This window comes from Brassica napus, chromosome C3 (genome assembly GCF_020379485.1).
Source record: "Brassica napus cultivar Da-Ae chromosome C3, Da-Ae, whole genome shotgun sequence".
Classification (NCBI taxonomy): Eukaryota; Viridiplantae; Streptophyta; class Magnoliopsida; order Brassicales; family Brassicaceae; genus Brassica; species Brassica napus.
Genome location: NC_063446.1, coordinates 17505601 through 17521385, shown reverse-complemented (window position 1 = coordinate 17521385; position 15785 = coordinate 17505601). Strand labels below are relative to the sequence as shown.

Sequence of the window (15785 nt, the reverse complement as noted above, 5' to 3'; positions counted from 1 at the left end):
TCCAGAAGCATTTATTGTGATTGAGATTTCGTATGTTTTGTATCACTCTAGTTGCATTCTGTGAAGTAGAGCGTGTAGGTATGACTATGAGCGTATGATGTCCATAAGTTAATGCACATATATGGTGAACAGTGGCTAGTAGTAGCAACAAATTCCAATTGTTTTTTTTGTATTTTTGTATTTTTGGACCCTTTGATCCAAAGTTCAAGTAACTAAATCGGGCAAGGCTTACTTACCTAAACTTGTTTTACTATGTGCTTCTTGGAACTTACTACATCCTTTGTTTCGTCCATAGTAAGTAGATGTAGGGCTGGATGTTCGGATATTCAGCTCGGGTTCGGAGCGGTTCTTATCTGGTCTAGATATCTCAGTTTTTAAAATTTTGGATTCATCTAGGTATTAGTAATTTTTTTCCGGTTTTGGGACGAGTCCTTTCGGTCTCGGGTCAGTTCGGTTCCAAATACTTTATACCTATGAATACCCAAAAACAATTCATGCATAGTTAGGTTATGATTCGGTTCGGTTCTTTTATCCAAACCCGTCAAAACTTAACTGAACCTCGTCATTATTTATCTAAAACTTTGTAACATAACCAAAATAAACTATTAATAATTGAAACTAAAAAATTTTAAACTCTAAAAAGTTAAATTTTCATATTACTTGAGAATGTTACAAAATAAAAATGAAGATTGAATTTTTTTATCACAACTAAATCATAAATTAAAATATAAAAAATAGAATACATGAAGTGATAGTCTTTAATATTCACATTTTAGGTCGAATATGAATTTCTTATCAGATCAGGTCTATTTGGATCTTCTGTTTTCGGGTCTAGTGTATCAGTTCTTTTCAGTTGTGGTTTTTCGGGTAGAGGAATATTGGATATATCCAAGTACTTGTAAATTTTTTATTTGGTTTCGAGTCAGATATTTTTGGATTTATTCCTGTTCAGATTTTTGAATCTCGGTAAAATGCCCAAGCCTAACTAGATGTATTGTTTAGTCATTACCATTTCATTCTCCATGAATAATTACAAGATAGAGTAGATTGTTTATTGGCTAGTGTATGTTCTTCGTGTTCTGGTTTGTCGGGTCTCTCATTTTTTGCTTGTCTCAGTTAAACCTATAATCCGATTATTAAAGATTTTATCGTTACTAGTTGTCATGTTCGCTCCAAAGCAGAACGACTACATGTTCGATCGCTTTTGATTCCATGTGTTTTACCTTTTTTTGCCATAGGACTAAGAGGTCTACATTGGGTATAAATATGTCAGTATTTCTCATCTCCAAATTATCTTCTTTACATATCTCTTTTAGTATACTCTCAATTCTTGTTAAAAGTTTTATTTTTTTCATTAGGTGTTTTTTCATTAAAGGTTGTGTCTCTTCGATATAGAACTATTTTAAAAGTTTGTGAATAAATATTATAATGTGTCTTTTCATCATAAAAATGTATATTGATTGATTTCTGTTTAAAAAGTTATATATTTTCATTATAAAGGTGCTATTTTAAAACCTAATTAAAATATCAAAAGTTTTGATTATTCATATGATTTTTTATGAAAAGACATATTTTTTATGAAAATAAATCTCTTTATACATTTTCACAATCTGTAAGAACTAATTCAATGTTTAAGATGAAAAGTTGTATCATTTTACATTTATTGGAATGTTTTTATTCTTTTTATTTTCAAAATGTATTAGTTTTAAAAGTTGTGTTTTTTGATAAGTAATAGAGGCAGTTTATCATCTTAGAAACTAAGAAATGCAACTTTTCATATAAAGTTTTAAGAGATTCAATTTTTATATCAATATACTGATTTTTAGATATAAAACAATTGTAAATATTTATGTAAAATAATAATAAATAGATATGAGCAAAAGAAAGTGAAAGACACAAATTTTCATCTCATAAACTTAGCAACCTAATTAATGTTGAAAAATTGTATTTTTTCATAAAAACACTGAACTGAGTTTTGAAAAGTTGTCAAATTATAAAATGATGTGTTTATCTATAATTTTGTGTCTTTTCATTATAATGTCAAAGGTTGTATGTTTTCCTTCTTTTTTTAAAAAATGTATTAGTTTTAAAAGTTGTGTCTTTTCATAAGTAATACATGCAATCTTTCATCTTAAGAATTAACAAATGCAACTTTTCATATAAAAAACTTAAGAGATTCAATTTTTATATTAATATACTGATTTGAGATATAAAATAATTGTAAATATTTATGTAAAATAATAATAAATAGATATGAGAAAAGTAAAAGTGAAAGATACAACTTTTCATCTCAAAAACTAATAAATACAATTTTCATATAAACAAATTTTAAGAGATGCCACTTTCATTTATAAAACTTAAGAGATTCAAATTTTCATATTAATATGCTGACTTTTAGATATAAAAAATTGCATTTTTATGAAGTATTAATGAATAGATATGAACAAAGTAAAATCAAAAAGACATAAGTTTTCATCTCAATGCTAATAAATACATCTTTCATATTAAAAACTTAAGAGATTCAAATTTTCATATTAATACTGATTAAACAATTAGAAATATTAATATGGTGTTATCAACGAAGATGTAAAAATTTGTTTTGATCTTAGAGGTATGAATGTGTCATAATCTAAGAGGTACGGACATGTTGCGATCTAAGAAGTATGAACGTGTCATGATCAAAAGGGTGCGAATGTGTCATGACCGAAAATGTTCAAACGGGTCGTGAACGAAAGGCTACGAATAGGTTGTGGTCGAAAAGATGCGAATGGATCGTGACTGAAAGTGTTGAAAGTGTTGTGAACGTGACCAAAATGATTCAAATAGATTGTGACCAAAAGAATGCAAATGGTCATAATGAATAGATATGAGTTAAGTAAAAACAAAAGGACATAAGTTTTCATCTCAATGCTAATAAATACAACTTTTCATATTAAAAACTTAAGAGATGCAAATGTTCATATTAACACTAATTAAACAATTATAAATATTAATATGGTGTCATCAACGAAGAGGCACAAATTTGTTTTGATCTAAGAGGTATGAATGTGTCGTAATCTAAGAGGTACGAACGTGCTGTGATCTAAGAAACATGAATGTGTCATGATATCTCATGACCAAAAATGTTCAAACAGGTCGTGACCAAAAGGCTACAAACGGGTTGTGATCAAAAGGATGCAAATGGATCATCACTGAAGGGTGTGAAAGTGTCGTGAACGTGCCCAAAAGTGTGCAAATAGGTCGTGACCAAAAGGATGCAAATGGTCATGATGGAAAGGTTGTGAATGGATTATGATAACAAAATACAAACGGGACGTGACCAAAGGTGAAAATGGTCGTGACTAAAATGTTGCAAATGGGTTGTGATCGGAAAAGTGCAAACATGTCGTGACTAAAAAGGTGTTAACGGGGTATGAATGGGTCCTGACTAAAAAGGTGTGAACGAATCGTCACCAAATGGGTAGAAATGGATCATACATTTTTCATTTCAAAAACTAATAAATACAAAATTTCAAGTAAAAAAATTTAAGAGATGCAACTTTTCATGTAAAAAACTTAAGCGATTTATTTCATATTAATACACCTATTTTAGATATATAAAACAATTGAAAATATTTATGTGAAGTATAAATAAATTTATATGAGAAAAGCAACAAACTAAAAGACATAATTTTCATTTCAAAAACTAATAAATACAATTTTCTTGTAAATAAAATTAAGAGATGCAACTTTTATGTAAAAAACTTAAGAGATTCAAATTATCATATCAATACACTAAATTTTAGATATAAAACAATTGAATATTTGTGAAGTTTTAATAAATAGATATTAGCAAAGTAAAAATTAAACGACACGAGTTTTTATGTTGAATATTGTCTTAAAATTGATGTATCTTTTCATTATCACATTAATTGATGTGTTTTTTTCCAACAAAGGTTAAGTGGTGTGTTTTTTCATCTATAAATTTTATTAGTTTTAAGACGAAAATATCTAAAGATGCTTTTTTCATAATAATATATTTTTTTCATCATAAAAACTTTATAGATTTTTAAAAGAGTTATTTTTCGTTTAAATATGTGTCTTTTTATTCTCAAAATTACATATATATTTAAAAGGTTATAAAATGTCTAAAAAGTTTATATTCATTCTAAAAACTGCATAAGTTTTTGATGAGATTTTAAATTATATTTTTACATCTATTTATATAAATGTTAAATTAATCTTAAAATGTTTTTAAAATATTTTGATAATTCGATTTGTTGGGTAATTAATATATATATAATTAATCTATTGTTTTCAATTATATTTTGTGGTTTACAACATGTTTGGGTACATTTTTGGTTGATTTTTTTATTCGGATTTCAGATAAAACGTTCGGACTTATTTAAATAATTTTATTTATTAATAGATAAATATTAACAAAATAGAAACCAAAACAATTATATTTATTTATGCACATTTAAATTTATGTTTGAGTTTGATATAAGTGATTATTAATTGAATATCTAATTATAGTTAAATGAGAAAAGATAGTAAGAGACTTAAATGAACCTTTGAAATCGTTGAAGTTAACTAATACATTTATTTAAATAATAAATTGCAACTGATTAAATGAAACATTGCAATTTGGTATGGGTAATTGTAATCATAGGTCATGAACCATTATAATTGTTGGAATTTGTAGTATTTAGTAATGTGTCTTTGCAACTTTTGGTGTTAGTATTGAACTTTACAATATTTGGTTGTCAGTTATTACAAGCATTAGTTTTCTATATAAACAATTATTGATAATGACAAATCATAACCAAAATAACAACTTATAAATAAAAACTCAAAAACAGATTAAAGACATTGAGACAAAGAGTTTCATTGTCAAATTCGTCAAAAATCATTTTTAAAAATAAATAAAATCTAAATAATGCAAAAAGAAGAATGTGTGTGATTTACTAATAATAAATAAGTACTATTCAAAATCTCTTAAAACTGTCATATAATCATTGACAATACATGTTTTCACAAAGCTTCAAAAATCATGAATGTAATACTTGTCGTTATAAATTACCTTACTAAATTAGTAAATGATTAAATTTAAATATCATTTAAAATTTTATAAAACTTACCTAAATTAATTGAAGATATATATTTTTGGCATTGACGTATTTGTATTTTAGTTGTAATCTAAAACTATAAAATATAAATTTCTTGTATTATCTATAAATGAATATAAAGACATGAGAACTTCTTTCGAAAATAAAATTAATTCTCTTTTTTATAAAAATATAAATTATAAAGTGATATATATATATATATATATATATATATTTTTTAAATGAACTCCCATGCGATATCGCGTAGATTCCTCAGCTAGTCTTGATAGTATTAAAAGTTAACTATTACTAATAGGAAAAGGAAATAGCAAAGTTGTGCTAGCACTATATTTAACGAAGAGGTTGGTTTCAGAGGAAGACTTATACAGTCTACATGCTTTCAAATTAATAATCTACAAGGACCATAACATAACCAAGAAAGTATTGATACGGCTGGAAACATCTCCAGGCAAATAGAACAAACTGAAAGTTCATTAAGAGAAAGGCCACGCAGAAGTGAATATACGACTGACCATACGCAAAACATTTTTCACCAGACATCAGGTCAATACCTAAAATCATAGGAAAAGTTTGTTTAGATCTAAACAAAACGAAAAACGAAAAACAAAAACAAAAGCAATAGATGTCCTCAAGTACCCAAAGTAAGACATAGAATTCAAAACTCAACCCGGAAAGCACAAGCCTCATGAGAATCAATGAATTTCACACGGCTCTCTCTTGAGCTTCTCCATTCACCCACCACGTTTTCTTTTGGAACGTGGGGTGGTCCATACTTATAGAAGTAGGTTTCATCACCTGGTCGTGCGGTGAACAAAATCGAGTTCCCGGTCACACCACAACCATCAGGAAGCTGGTTAGCCGAGAAGCAGACATTTGCATCTTTTCTAAGAAACAACACACGGTCTCCCAGATCATCGACCTCGACCCATCCTAAACCCACCAGCCTACTCACTCTACATGTTATGGGACCAGTAAAAAGTTTGCTTTTCTTAACCAGGAAAAGCTCATCATCACCAGCTGGAATCAGATGATTGCTTCCGTTGTTAATGTTTGGAGGTGGCGTCAGGCGAACTGCTAGCAGTGAATAAGGATGGATAACGTAAATGGACTTGTCAAAGAAAGAAGCATAGAACCTTCCTCTAAAAGTGACTAAGGCAGTACATGAAGAGCGTGGAACTCCCGGAAGCCGCACCCACTTCCTTGTAGCACTTTTTAACACTAACAAAGTTCCCGAGTAGCTACGAAGCACAACGAACTCTCCTCTTCCTCCCTCCCTGTTAAGCGGAAGAATAGCCGCGTTTCCGTAAGTTGTTCTCAATCCTTTAGGATCCCAACAAACCATTCTGTACTGATGGCCTAAAGATAAGATCTGGGAGCCGATCACGTTCATCGATGTTGGATCAAAATTTTCCATCTTCACCCTTAGCGAGCACTGAAGAGGAGATGGAACTTCCATGTAATACGCAGAATCATCTCGGCCTACTAATCCCATGAAAAACTCAGAAGCCGACTCATCAATGACGACGACGAAAGGGATCTTCTCGAGGGAGCACAAGCCTTCCTTTTCGACAGGATAAGTGGGAAGAGAATAACTTGAGCGCAGCAGGGAAGCCGGAAATGGGAATTTGGATCGCCACAAGGTGCTGACGGAGCGAGCATGAACAACATCGAAACAGTTCATTTTATCGGTGATAATCTGAAGCAGCTCTTTAGGGAGCTTAGTCCAGTCTGGTATCACCATCTTCTTCTCTTTCGTTGCAGCTTCAGCCATTTTCGCTGTAAGCAGAGAGAGAGAGAGAGAGAGAGAGAGAAATTAAGCTTTTAGCAATTCCGTAAAACAGACAAGGATTAACTTCGATTAACTCCTAGCAAATATCGAAAAGAAAGTGTTCAGAAGTTTATCACGAGAACACAAGATGATGATCGAGTCCTAAGGTGACAACCCAGAAGGTTTTTCTCTAGTAACTTAACCATCTATAGCCGACAAAAAAAAAAAAAAAAAAAGTACCTTTCGGTTTCAGAGAATTGCGCTCGGAGATGGATGGCGACTCTGTAGGGAGAAGTTGTCCGAGAAGGAATGAAATGACCATACATATTCATCTCAGCCAGCATTTTAAAGCGTCGAGAGAAAAAACGTGTAACGACGGCATTTTTGGAATGGAAACGGCCAGGATTTATTTCTAAATTCCCATTCAATGTTTCTGTTTTCATCGATTCTGCTTCACAGTACAGAACACTTTTTTATAATTAAAACTAGTGGCTACCCCTGGTTTTCTTATATAAATTTTAGTTTAATTTAATCTATTATTATTTTTAAATATATAATGCATATTTATTATATTTACAAAATATATTATATGATTTTAAATTTATATGTTGTTGATTTATATATTTAAAATAATTAAACATTGAATTATAGTTCTTAAGTTTTATTAATGCTTTAGATGTACTTTTCAATTAGTTTTATTTTCCTATTGCAATATTTGTATTGTTTTAATAAAAAATATTTTATTGTTTGAAAACTATTTTTGTTTATAGATTGTAATTTTACTTGTCGTCACTATTTTCTTGTGAAGCGAAAAAGTGATTTAATATATACTACAATTAAATGTTTAAAATTAATATATGATCTTTTAATTTATAATTTTCAGTACAAAGAATAATAATTTATTTTAAAAATATTATTTTTATTTATAGAAAAATATTGTTCCTTTTGAGCTTTTTTAGATTTCGTTTTTCCATATTGTAGAAGATAAATATATGAGTTATTCTTGGACATGGGCTCTTTTTAACATTTAGCTTCCACTTCAATTTCCACGCGCGGTATGTACCGTATTTGTTATTTTAGTAAAAAAATTTCAATTTAGAATTTTGTATCACATGATTTAAAATATGAAAAATTTAAAACAAATAAATTAAATTATTGCATGTGAACTATAAAATTGTTGTGTATTAAAATGTTATATTAAACAATTAGTAATATGGTAAATATTACAATTAATCATGTAAAACAAATAATTATGTGTGTAAAAATAAAATAATCACCCGCAGTGCGGGTCAAGATCTAGTTGTTGTTTATTTGATTAGCAATTGAAAGTTATGAATGTGTATATGTAATTTTTATTTTGGCTCGCGATTAGGTGATGGACAGACAACTGGAGGAGGGACTTGATGAGTTGCAAGTATGTTATTTGCATTCCGAGTTAAAAATATCTTTTATAATATTAAGCAAATTTATTTGTGTAGATAAAGGGAACTCTATTAAGCTGAGATAAGGGAGACATTGAAATATAAATGGAGTGGGTGGAAAAGATTGATGAGAGTATAGAACTGGAAGAAGTATAATTGATTCTCATCGAGAATAGATTACAATATGCGTATGATGAGATGACTAAACCTAATTCCTACACTAATATGGAATATTACAATATAGATAATGATAAGTTTCCTATTCTAAAATATTCATGTTTATCTTGATCTTGGATTTGGGTCGATCTTCTATATCTCCCAATACCCTCCCGCAAGCTCATACGTGGTAAGATGCGTGAGGTTGGACAAAATCTCAAAGTATGGAAGTAACTCCTGGAAGTAGTTGAGGTAGAGGTAGAAAAATCACTTGTTTTGGGGTCACCAAATACTTAGCTTGAGTAGTAGTTGTAGTAGTTGAAGTACGTATACCTTTATACCATCATGAGCTCATGCTTCTTATGATGGAAGGCTACGTAAGAAACCATGCACAAACAAGTGCACCACAAACAGTTTGATGATGTTGACTTTGCAGCGATTTGTTTGGTGGTAGTAGTAGGTGTGGCCTGTTAAAGCGCCAATAGAAGTGGTTGCTTGAAAAGAAAGCAATAACGATTTGTAGTAGTAAAATAGTGCGGAAGTGACGGCCTTGTTGTCGTGAATGAAACAAATGCGGTTTTAAAGAAGCGACGGCTTGATGAAGCTCGATTGCTTGAGTAGAAGTAGAATTTGATCAAGCGGCTGTAGTAGATGTAGTAGTGGTGGCGACTTGATGAAGCGCAGCAGTAGAAGTAGTAACTCGAAGAGGAAGCAACACTGGTTTGTGAAACAATGACGATTGTTCATGTTGCGGAAGCTAAGGCCGCTTGTGCAACTGCAATTGCTTGCGTAATAAAGTAGTCCGGAAGTGACGGCTTTTGTTGTCTTCAATGGAAACAAACGGCTCCTTTGATATGAATGAAGAAGCAACAGCCTTATAAAGCTCCATTGTTTGAGTAGTAAGGTAGTGTGTTGGCTCTTGTAGAAGTGGATGATGAATTGCTTGAGAACGTAGTCTTCAAGTAAAATCTTCAAACTGAGTCTATAGAATAGCATGAGTTGTTGATGATGTTAACGTAGAAGTAATATCTGCCATGCTTCCTTTTTTTTTTCAGGAGCAAGGTGATGTAGTAGTAGATATTGAAAGAGAAAAAAAGAAAAGAAAAAAAAATAGGTCAAAGAATCTTCTGCTCTAGATACCATGAAAAAGATTGATGAGAGTATAGAATTGGAAGAAGTATAATTGACTCTCATCGAGAATAGATTACAATATGCATATGCTTATATAGAGATGATGACTAAACCTAATTCCTACACTAATATGGAATATTACAATATAGATAATGATAAGTTTCCTATTCTAATATATTCATATTTATCTTGATCTTGGATTTGGGTCGATCTTCTAGATCTCCCAATAGTGGGGGCGGTTAACATATATGTAAAGTTCATGGGGTTCTCAAAATGATTTGTAAGAAAGGAAATCATAGTCGGTGATGTAACAGTCTGAATATTATTTTTTTGTTGGATGGGGTTCCAAAAATGATTAGTTTGGTAATTGTTATTTGGTTTCAGTGTCGGTCCGGATATCTGTGGCGCCTAAAGCACACTCTAAATATGTTGCCCTCTAACTATAATTTTTTTTCGTATAAATATGAGTACATAATCGGATAATGTAAAATATCATTAAAGTTTAAATTGTTCTCATAGAATAAAAATTAAAAAGAAGTAATACATTATTCATGAAAGAAACAAGGAGAGTTTTCTTTCATGAATAATGTATTACTTCTTTTTAATTTTTATTCTATGAGAACAATTTAAACTTCTTTTAAACTGTATTAGGGTAAATAAAAAATAAATAGTTATTGTAATTTATGTATTTATCATTAATATAATATATAGTTTTTTTTAAAAGGTAATGAATCTTTCGATCAAATAAATTAGTTATTATCAAATCTTTGTTATGAACCGATTTGTGAATGTCATAACCAAATAGGCATATTTTCTTTTTACTTAGACAGTTTTTTTTTCTTTGTATGCTTAGGATTTCTTTTTCCTAATCACTTTAGGATTTGTATACTTTCCATTTATCTATGACAGTCTATTGTAATTCCCTATATATATAAAAGGCTCCATAATTATGAGATATTGACAATCTATTTCTCTCATTAATTTACAACAATCTTTTAGTTATTGGCAGTTTGGCTTTATTAAATACGAAAAAAAATTGGCTAGATGGGTACCTCGGACCAAGGCCTGGATGAGAAAGAAGATGTACATAACCACTAGACCATAGAAACTTCGCTGTAAAATGTGCCCCTAAAATTTTAATAAACCGTGGTGCCCCAAGCCCTTGTTTTATGGGCTTTAGCCCGGGCCGGACCTGTTTGGTTTGAGAAATAAGTACAGTGGGTCATTGGCCGGTGAAAAAAATGATGAAAACTGTTTGCTTATGTTTTTAAAGGTATGGGTCTTTGTATTCAAATAAGAGGCACTGCATTAGCATCGTTGTTGAAACTGACCTACTGTTTTCATGTGTGCAGAGTTCGGTTTGTGGTCGTGAACATTAACACGCCGAGTTTTGTTTTTGAAAGTATAAGATACAGAGTTTCGGTCAACTGGTTAAAGACACTGGTGGGCGGTAGTTAAGAGATAAATGGTTTGTTGTTACATATACGTGTGCAAGGTGAAAATCTTCTTGTTATCTTTAGGTACTTCGAGTTGGAGTCATTTCATAAGTTCGGAGAATAGAATTAGAGAGCCGAGTTGTGTAACAATAGAAGATGTATTGTAGTAGAAAAATGAAACAATGCCAAGGAACTAAAAAGTCTATTTTCTTTTCTTTTTTCTAATTAATATTTTATTATATAAAACTTGGTTCTTAAAAATTGCTAATTAAGATGATCGTGATACATAACAATTATATATTTAAAATTGTGAGATGTGTTAATCTATCTCATACTTGAAACTATGTATACTAAGATAATAACAAAAACAAATTTTATTAAAAATCTTATTATATATATTATTTAATAGTAATTTTCCTTTTTAAAAATCTTAATGAAAAGATTATTGCAAAAGATTATTTTTTAATAAATAATTGTATGTTAAACAATTATGACAAAAAATAGGTACAAATATTTCACATCTATATTTCGGTTTAAGCTCCACATATTATTTTTACAAAACACAATAGTATTTACAAGAAAAGTATTACCTGAGTATTTTCTTTTAATTTCTTGATACAACTCAACCTTTTATTATCTTTATTACATTTTATGATGCTAACATAACTTCTAATTTTGATGTTATTGTCGTACATGAGTATGTGTGCATATGATAAATATGTGTTTGTATGTATAAGAAAAAAAAAATATAATTAAATATAATTTTTCTATTAAAAATAAAATAGTTTTATAAAAATCTAAAAGAAATAAAATAATTTATTTCCATTTTAAAAGTCTAAATAAAGTAAAAACGTAAATGTAATCTTATTTTCTTATAATTAACTAACTTTACTTTTTAATAATTTTGTGTTAAAAAATGTAAACCAAAATTAACTTCAAATATTTCATCAACTTAATAAAACGAAATCATCGGAGAATACTTCTTATGAAGTCTTCTATAAGTCTTCTATGAGGAAGATTTATAGAAGATTTATCCGTTTAGCTAGAAACATTATTAAACATCAATGTTTGTAACTTCATAATTATCACCAATTAAGTTATAAATTCGACTCAGTAGTCCCAATATTGACTAATAAACATAAATTAACAAGAAGATATTAAAAATTCATTTTAATTTTGGATAAATTTGAAGTTTAATAAATATTTACGTATAAGACTTCTTCTGAAGTCATCCACAGAAGAGTTCAAAAGACATCTACTCTGTGTAGACTTCAAAAGAAGTCTTCTATTTAGTTCATTTTTGCAATTGCAAATTTACGAATGAAGACTTATTAAGAAGTCTACTTTACAGAAGACATCTTCGGAAGTCTTCCTCTGGAAATATTGGCTTACTTTTGAAATTGAATTTTTTTCGAAATTCCCAGAGAAGATTTCTTTAGACTTCTTTAGAAGTCTTCTCAGATAAACAGGTTACTTTTGAATTTGACCAAAGTTAGTCCGAATTTTGACTTTTTGTAGAAGACTTTTAGGGATGTATACCTGGAGAATACTTTAAAAGAAGTCTTCTCTAAGTCTTCCGGAAGTCTTCTCAATGTCGCAAGAGAGTCTGCTGGGTTACTTTTGCAATTGACTATATTTGACTTTTCGAGAGAAGACATCTTTAGAAGTCTTCCTTCGGATGACTTCTTTAGAAGTCTTCCTTCGGATGACTTCTTTAGAAGTCTTCTCTCGCAGGCAAAGGTTTGACCAAAACCCATAATTAAACTCGAGAAGACTTCTTTAGAAGTCTTCTACAAAAAATCAAATTTCTTACCAACTTCGGTCATCTTTAGAAGTCTTCTCATTGATATTAAATGTTTTACTATTATTTTTCAATTGAAAAATTAACCCACGCAGACATCTTCCGACATTGAAAAGACTTAGGGAAGACTTCCTTAGAAGTCTTCTACAAAAAGTCAAACTTCAGACCAACTTTGGTCAAATTTAAAAGTAACATGTTTATCCGAGAAGACTTCTAAAGAAATCTTCCGGAAGTTTTCTCAATGTCACAAGAAGTTTGCTGGGTTACTTTTGCAATTGACTATATTTGGATTTTCGAGAGAAGACTTCTCGAAGGAAGACTTCTCTAGAAGTCTTCTCTCGCGGGCAAAAGTTTGACGAAAACCCATAATTAAACTCTTCTTCTCATTGATATTAAATGTTTTATTATTATTTTTAATTGCAAAAGTAAGCCACGCAAACATCTTCCGGCATTGAGAAGACTTAGGGAAGACTTTCAGAAGACTTCTTTAGAAGTTTTCTCCAGGAAGACTTCCTTAGAAATTTTCTCCAGGAAGACTTCCTTAGAAATCTTCTACAAAAAGTCAAATTTCTGACCAACTTCGGTCAAATTTAAAAGTAACATGTTTATCCGAGAAGACTTCTAAAGAAATGTTCTCTGGGAATTTTGAAATTTTTTGTTTACAAATGAAAGTCAGAACCTATTAAAAACACACAAAAGGTCAATTCCAAAACTAACTTATGTATTGACCAGAAGACTTCTTTTCGTCGAACAGATCTGAAAAATAAAATGTAGTTCGCGATTTCATACATTGCACTCGTGAGATGACTTGCGTGGTTTCTCCAATCACCCAGAACTTCACCACAACAGCTACCTACTCGTTAATCACCAAGAATCGTGAGCTTATGAACCTTACATAATTTGTAATCAAAATCTTCAGTTTTTTTGATGAATTTTGAGAGAAAGTGTAAAATATGTGGTTTGTGTGGATAGAAAATGAGAAAAGATGAGAAAAATCGAAACTTTAGGGCATTAACACTCTCAATTTGCTAGTTCATGGTGGTTGAGGTATTGATGTCAACGGCAAAGTTGTAAATATTTGGTGAAGATGAGGATGGTAAGGTAAATACCTTATTTTTGAAAAAAAAAAGTAATGGCATTTTCGTGAATAACTAGAACTTCTAGGGTGAATAGGACAAAACAAAGTTTCAAAAAAACATAGGTTATTTTTGTGTTTGACTTGAAATTTTGAGTCATTTTTGAAAGAACCCTTATGATTGTGATATGTGTTAATTAAAATATTAGATTGTGAATGTGTCGATAAAACCTCCATTATGTGAAAATAACTTCTCCTTTTCGTAAATCTTAAATAAAAGAGATTTCTAAAAGAAAATTATTTTCTAATCTTAAACCAATTAAGATTTCATTTTTTAAATCAGGACTAGAGAGAATTGTAAAATTTTATTCAATAAAAATTTTTACTTCAAAAATTTAATGATAAACATGATAATAACAATTATTAAATTTACAAGAAAAATTGTAAAAATATTAATGATATTGAAAAAAACTAATTTTGAAAATTGCAACAGATAAAATAGTTAATATTAACTGGAAAGAGTTATTCTGATAGAATGTTTTTTTTTTAAATCCTAGACAAAATATAATAGTAAAGGATTATGTAATGAGAAATACCCTATGATAGCGCTAAAAAAATTTATGTCACAAATATGGACTCTAAGAATCAAAATGACCAAAATATTTCATAAAAAAAGTAAATATACACTTATACCCCTAGGGTTAACTAATCCAAACCTTAGGGTTTAGAGTTAAGGGGTGGAGATTTGGGATTGAGGTTTAAAAATTTATAAAATAAAAAATAAATATTAAAAATTTGAAAATAAAAATTTTAAAAATAGTTTCAAAAATTATTTTCGAATTACAAAAAGAAAATTTGAAAAAAAAAATCGCAAAAAACAATTTAAAAAAAACAAATTTATAAAAAAGTTCGAATTTGAAAAATATATAATCTAAAACTATAAAAAAAATTATTTTTTTTAATTTTTTTAATTTTTTTATTTTTTTAAATTTTTTAATTTTTTTTATATATATAGGGTATTAGTGTCCTTTTATCTATTAAATGAGACATTTTGGTCATTTTCCTCCTTGTGGTCTATTTTTGTGACCAAAACTTGAAAATTGTCTATTTAGGAGAATTGCGCTTATGTAATATTAATTTTCTTTTCTAAAATCCTACAAAACTGTAAAAGAATATTTGATAGTTGTTTTTCTTTTTTTTTATAAAAAAAATCCTAAACAAAAGAAATTTGTATAATATTTTTAAGTCCTAATTAAAAAAAGAATTGTAAAACTTTATTTGATATTATTTTTAAGAGAGTGTTTGATGATGAACATGATACTAAAAATTATTTAATTAACAAAAAAGTGTAAAAATAGTATTAATACGAATTGTAAACATATCAATTTTAAAAATATTTATTAATAACTAAAAATAATTATTTGATAGCAATATATTTTTATGAAATTCTAAAGAGAAGATAATTGTAATAGGTTATATGACGGTAATTTAGCTTTTCTAAAATCTTAAACAAAATTGTAAAAAAGTATTTAATATTTTTTTTAATTGTAAATAAAAAGTAGATTTATAAAATATAATGTTTTCCTTTTTTAAAAATCCTAGAAAAATAAAATTTTAAAGACTTATTTAATAATACATTAAATTAGTACATAAGAACATGTATAATGTTGTCATTGATTGATTGGTGTATTTAACTTTCATTTTTTATTTCGGATTTTGTTCAGTTTAAATGTTTGTGTATAGTATTTTCGCTAATTATTAGTATAAAGTTTATGACAACTCATCTATGCACCATAATTATAAAATACAAATATTAACTTGAACTTATGTGTGAAAATGTTTTAATTATAAAATAAATCTCAAACAACATATGCAAAAAATAATCATAA

The 15785-nt window shown here is 29.0% G+C and overlaps 1 protein-coding gene across 1 annotated transcript; it reads right to left on the bottom strand.

The window, feature by feature from the left end:
• Positions 1–5437: 5437 nt before the first annotated feature.
• Positions 5438–7354, bottom strand: LOC106388377 (F-box/kelch-repeat protein At1g64840). The gene is made up of 2 exons (XM_013828425.3): positions 7117–7354; positions 5438–6884 (listed from the first exon to the last, which is right to left on the bottom strand). The coding sequence occupies exons 1-2, from the start codon at positions 7196–7198 to the stop codon at positions 5764–5766; spliced, it is 1203 nt and encodes a 400-aa protein (XP_013683879.2). The 5' UTR covers positions 7199–7354; the 3' UTR covers positions 5438–5763.
• Positions 7355–15785: the final 8431 nt, after the last annotated feature.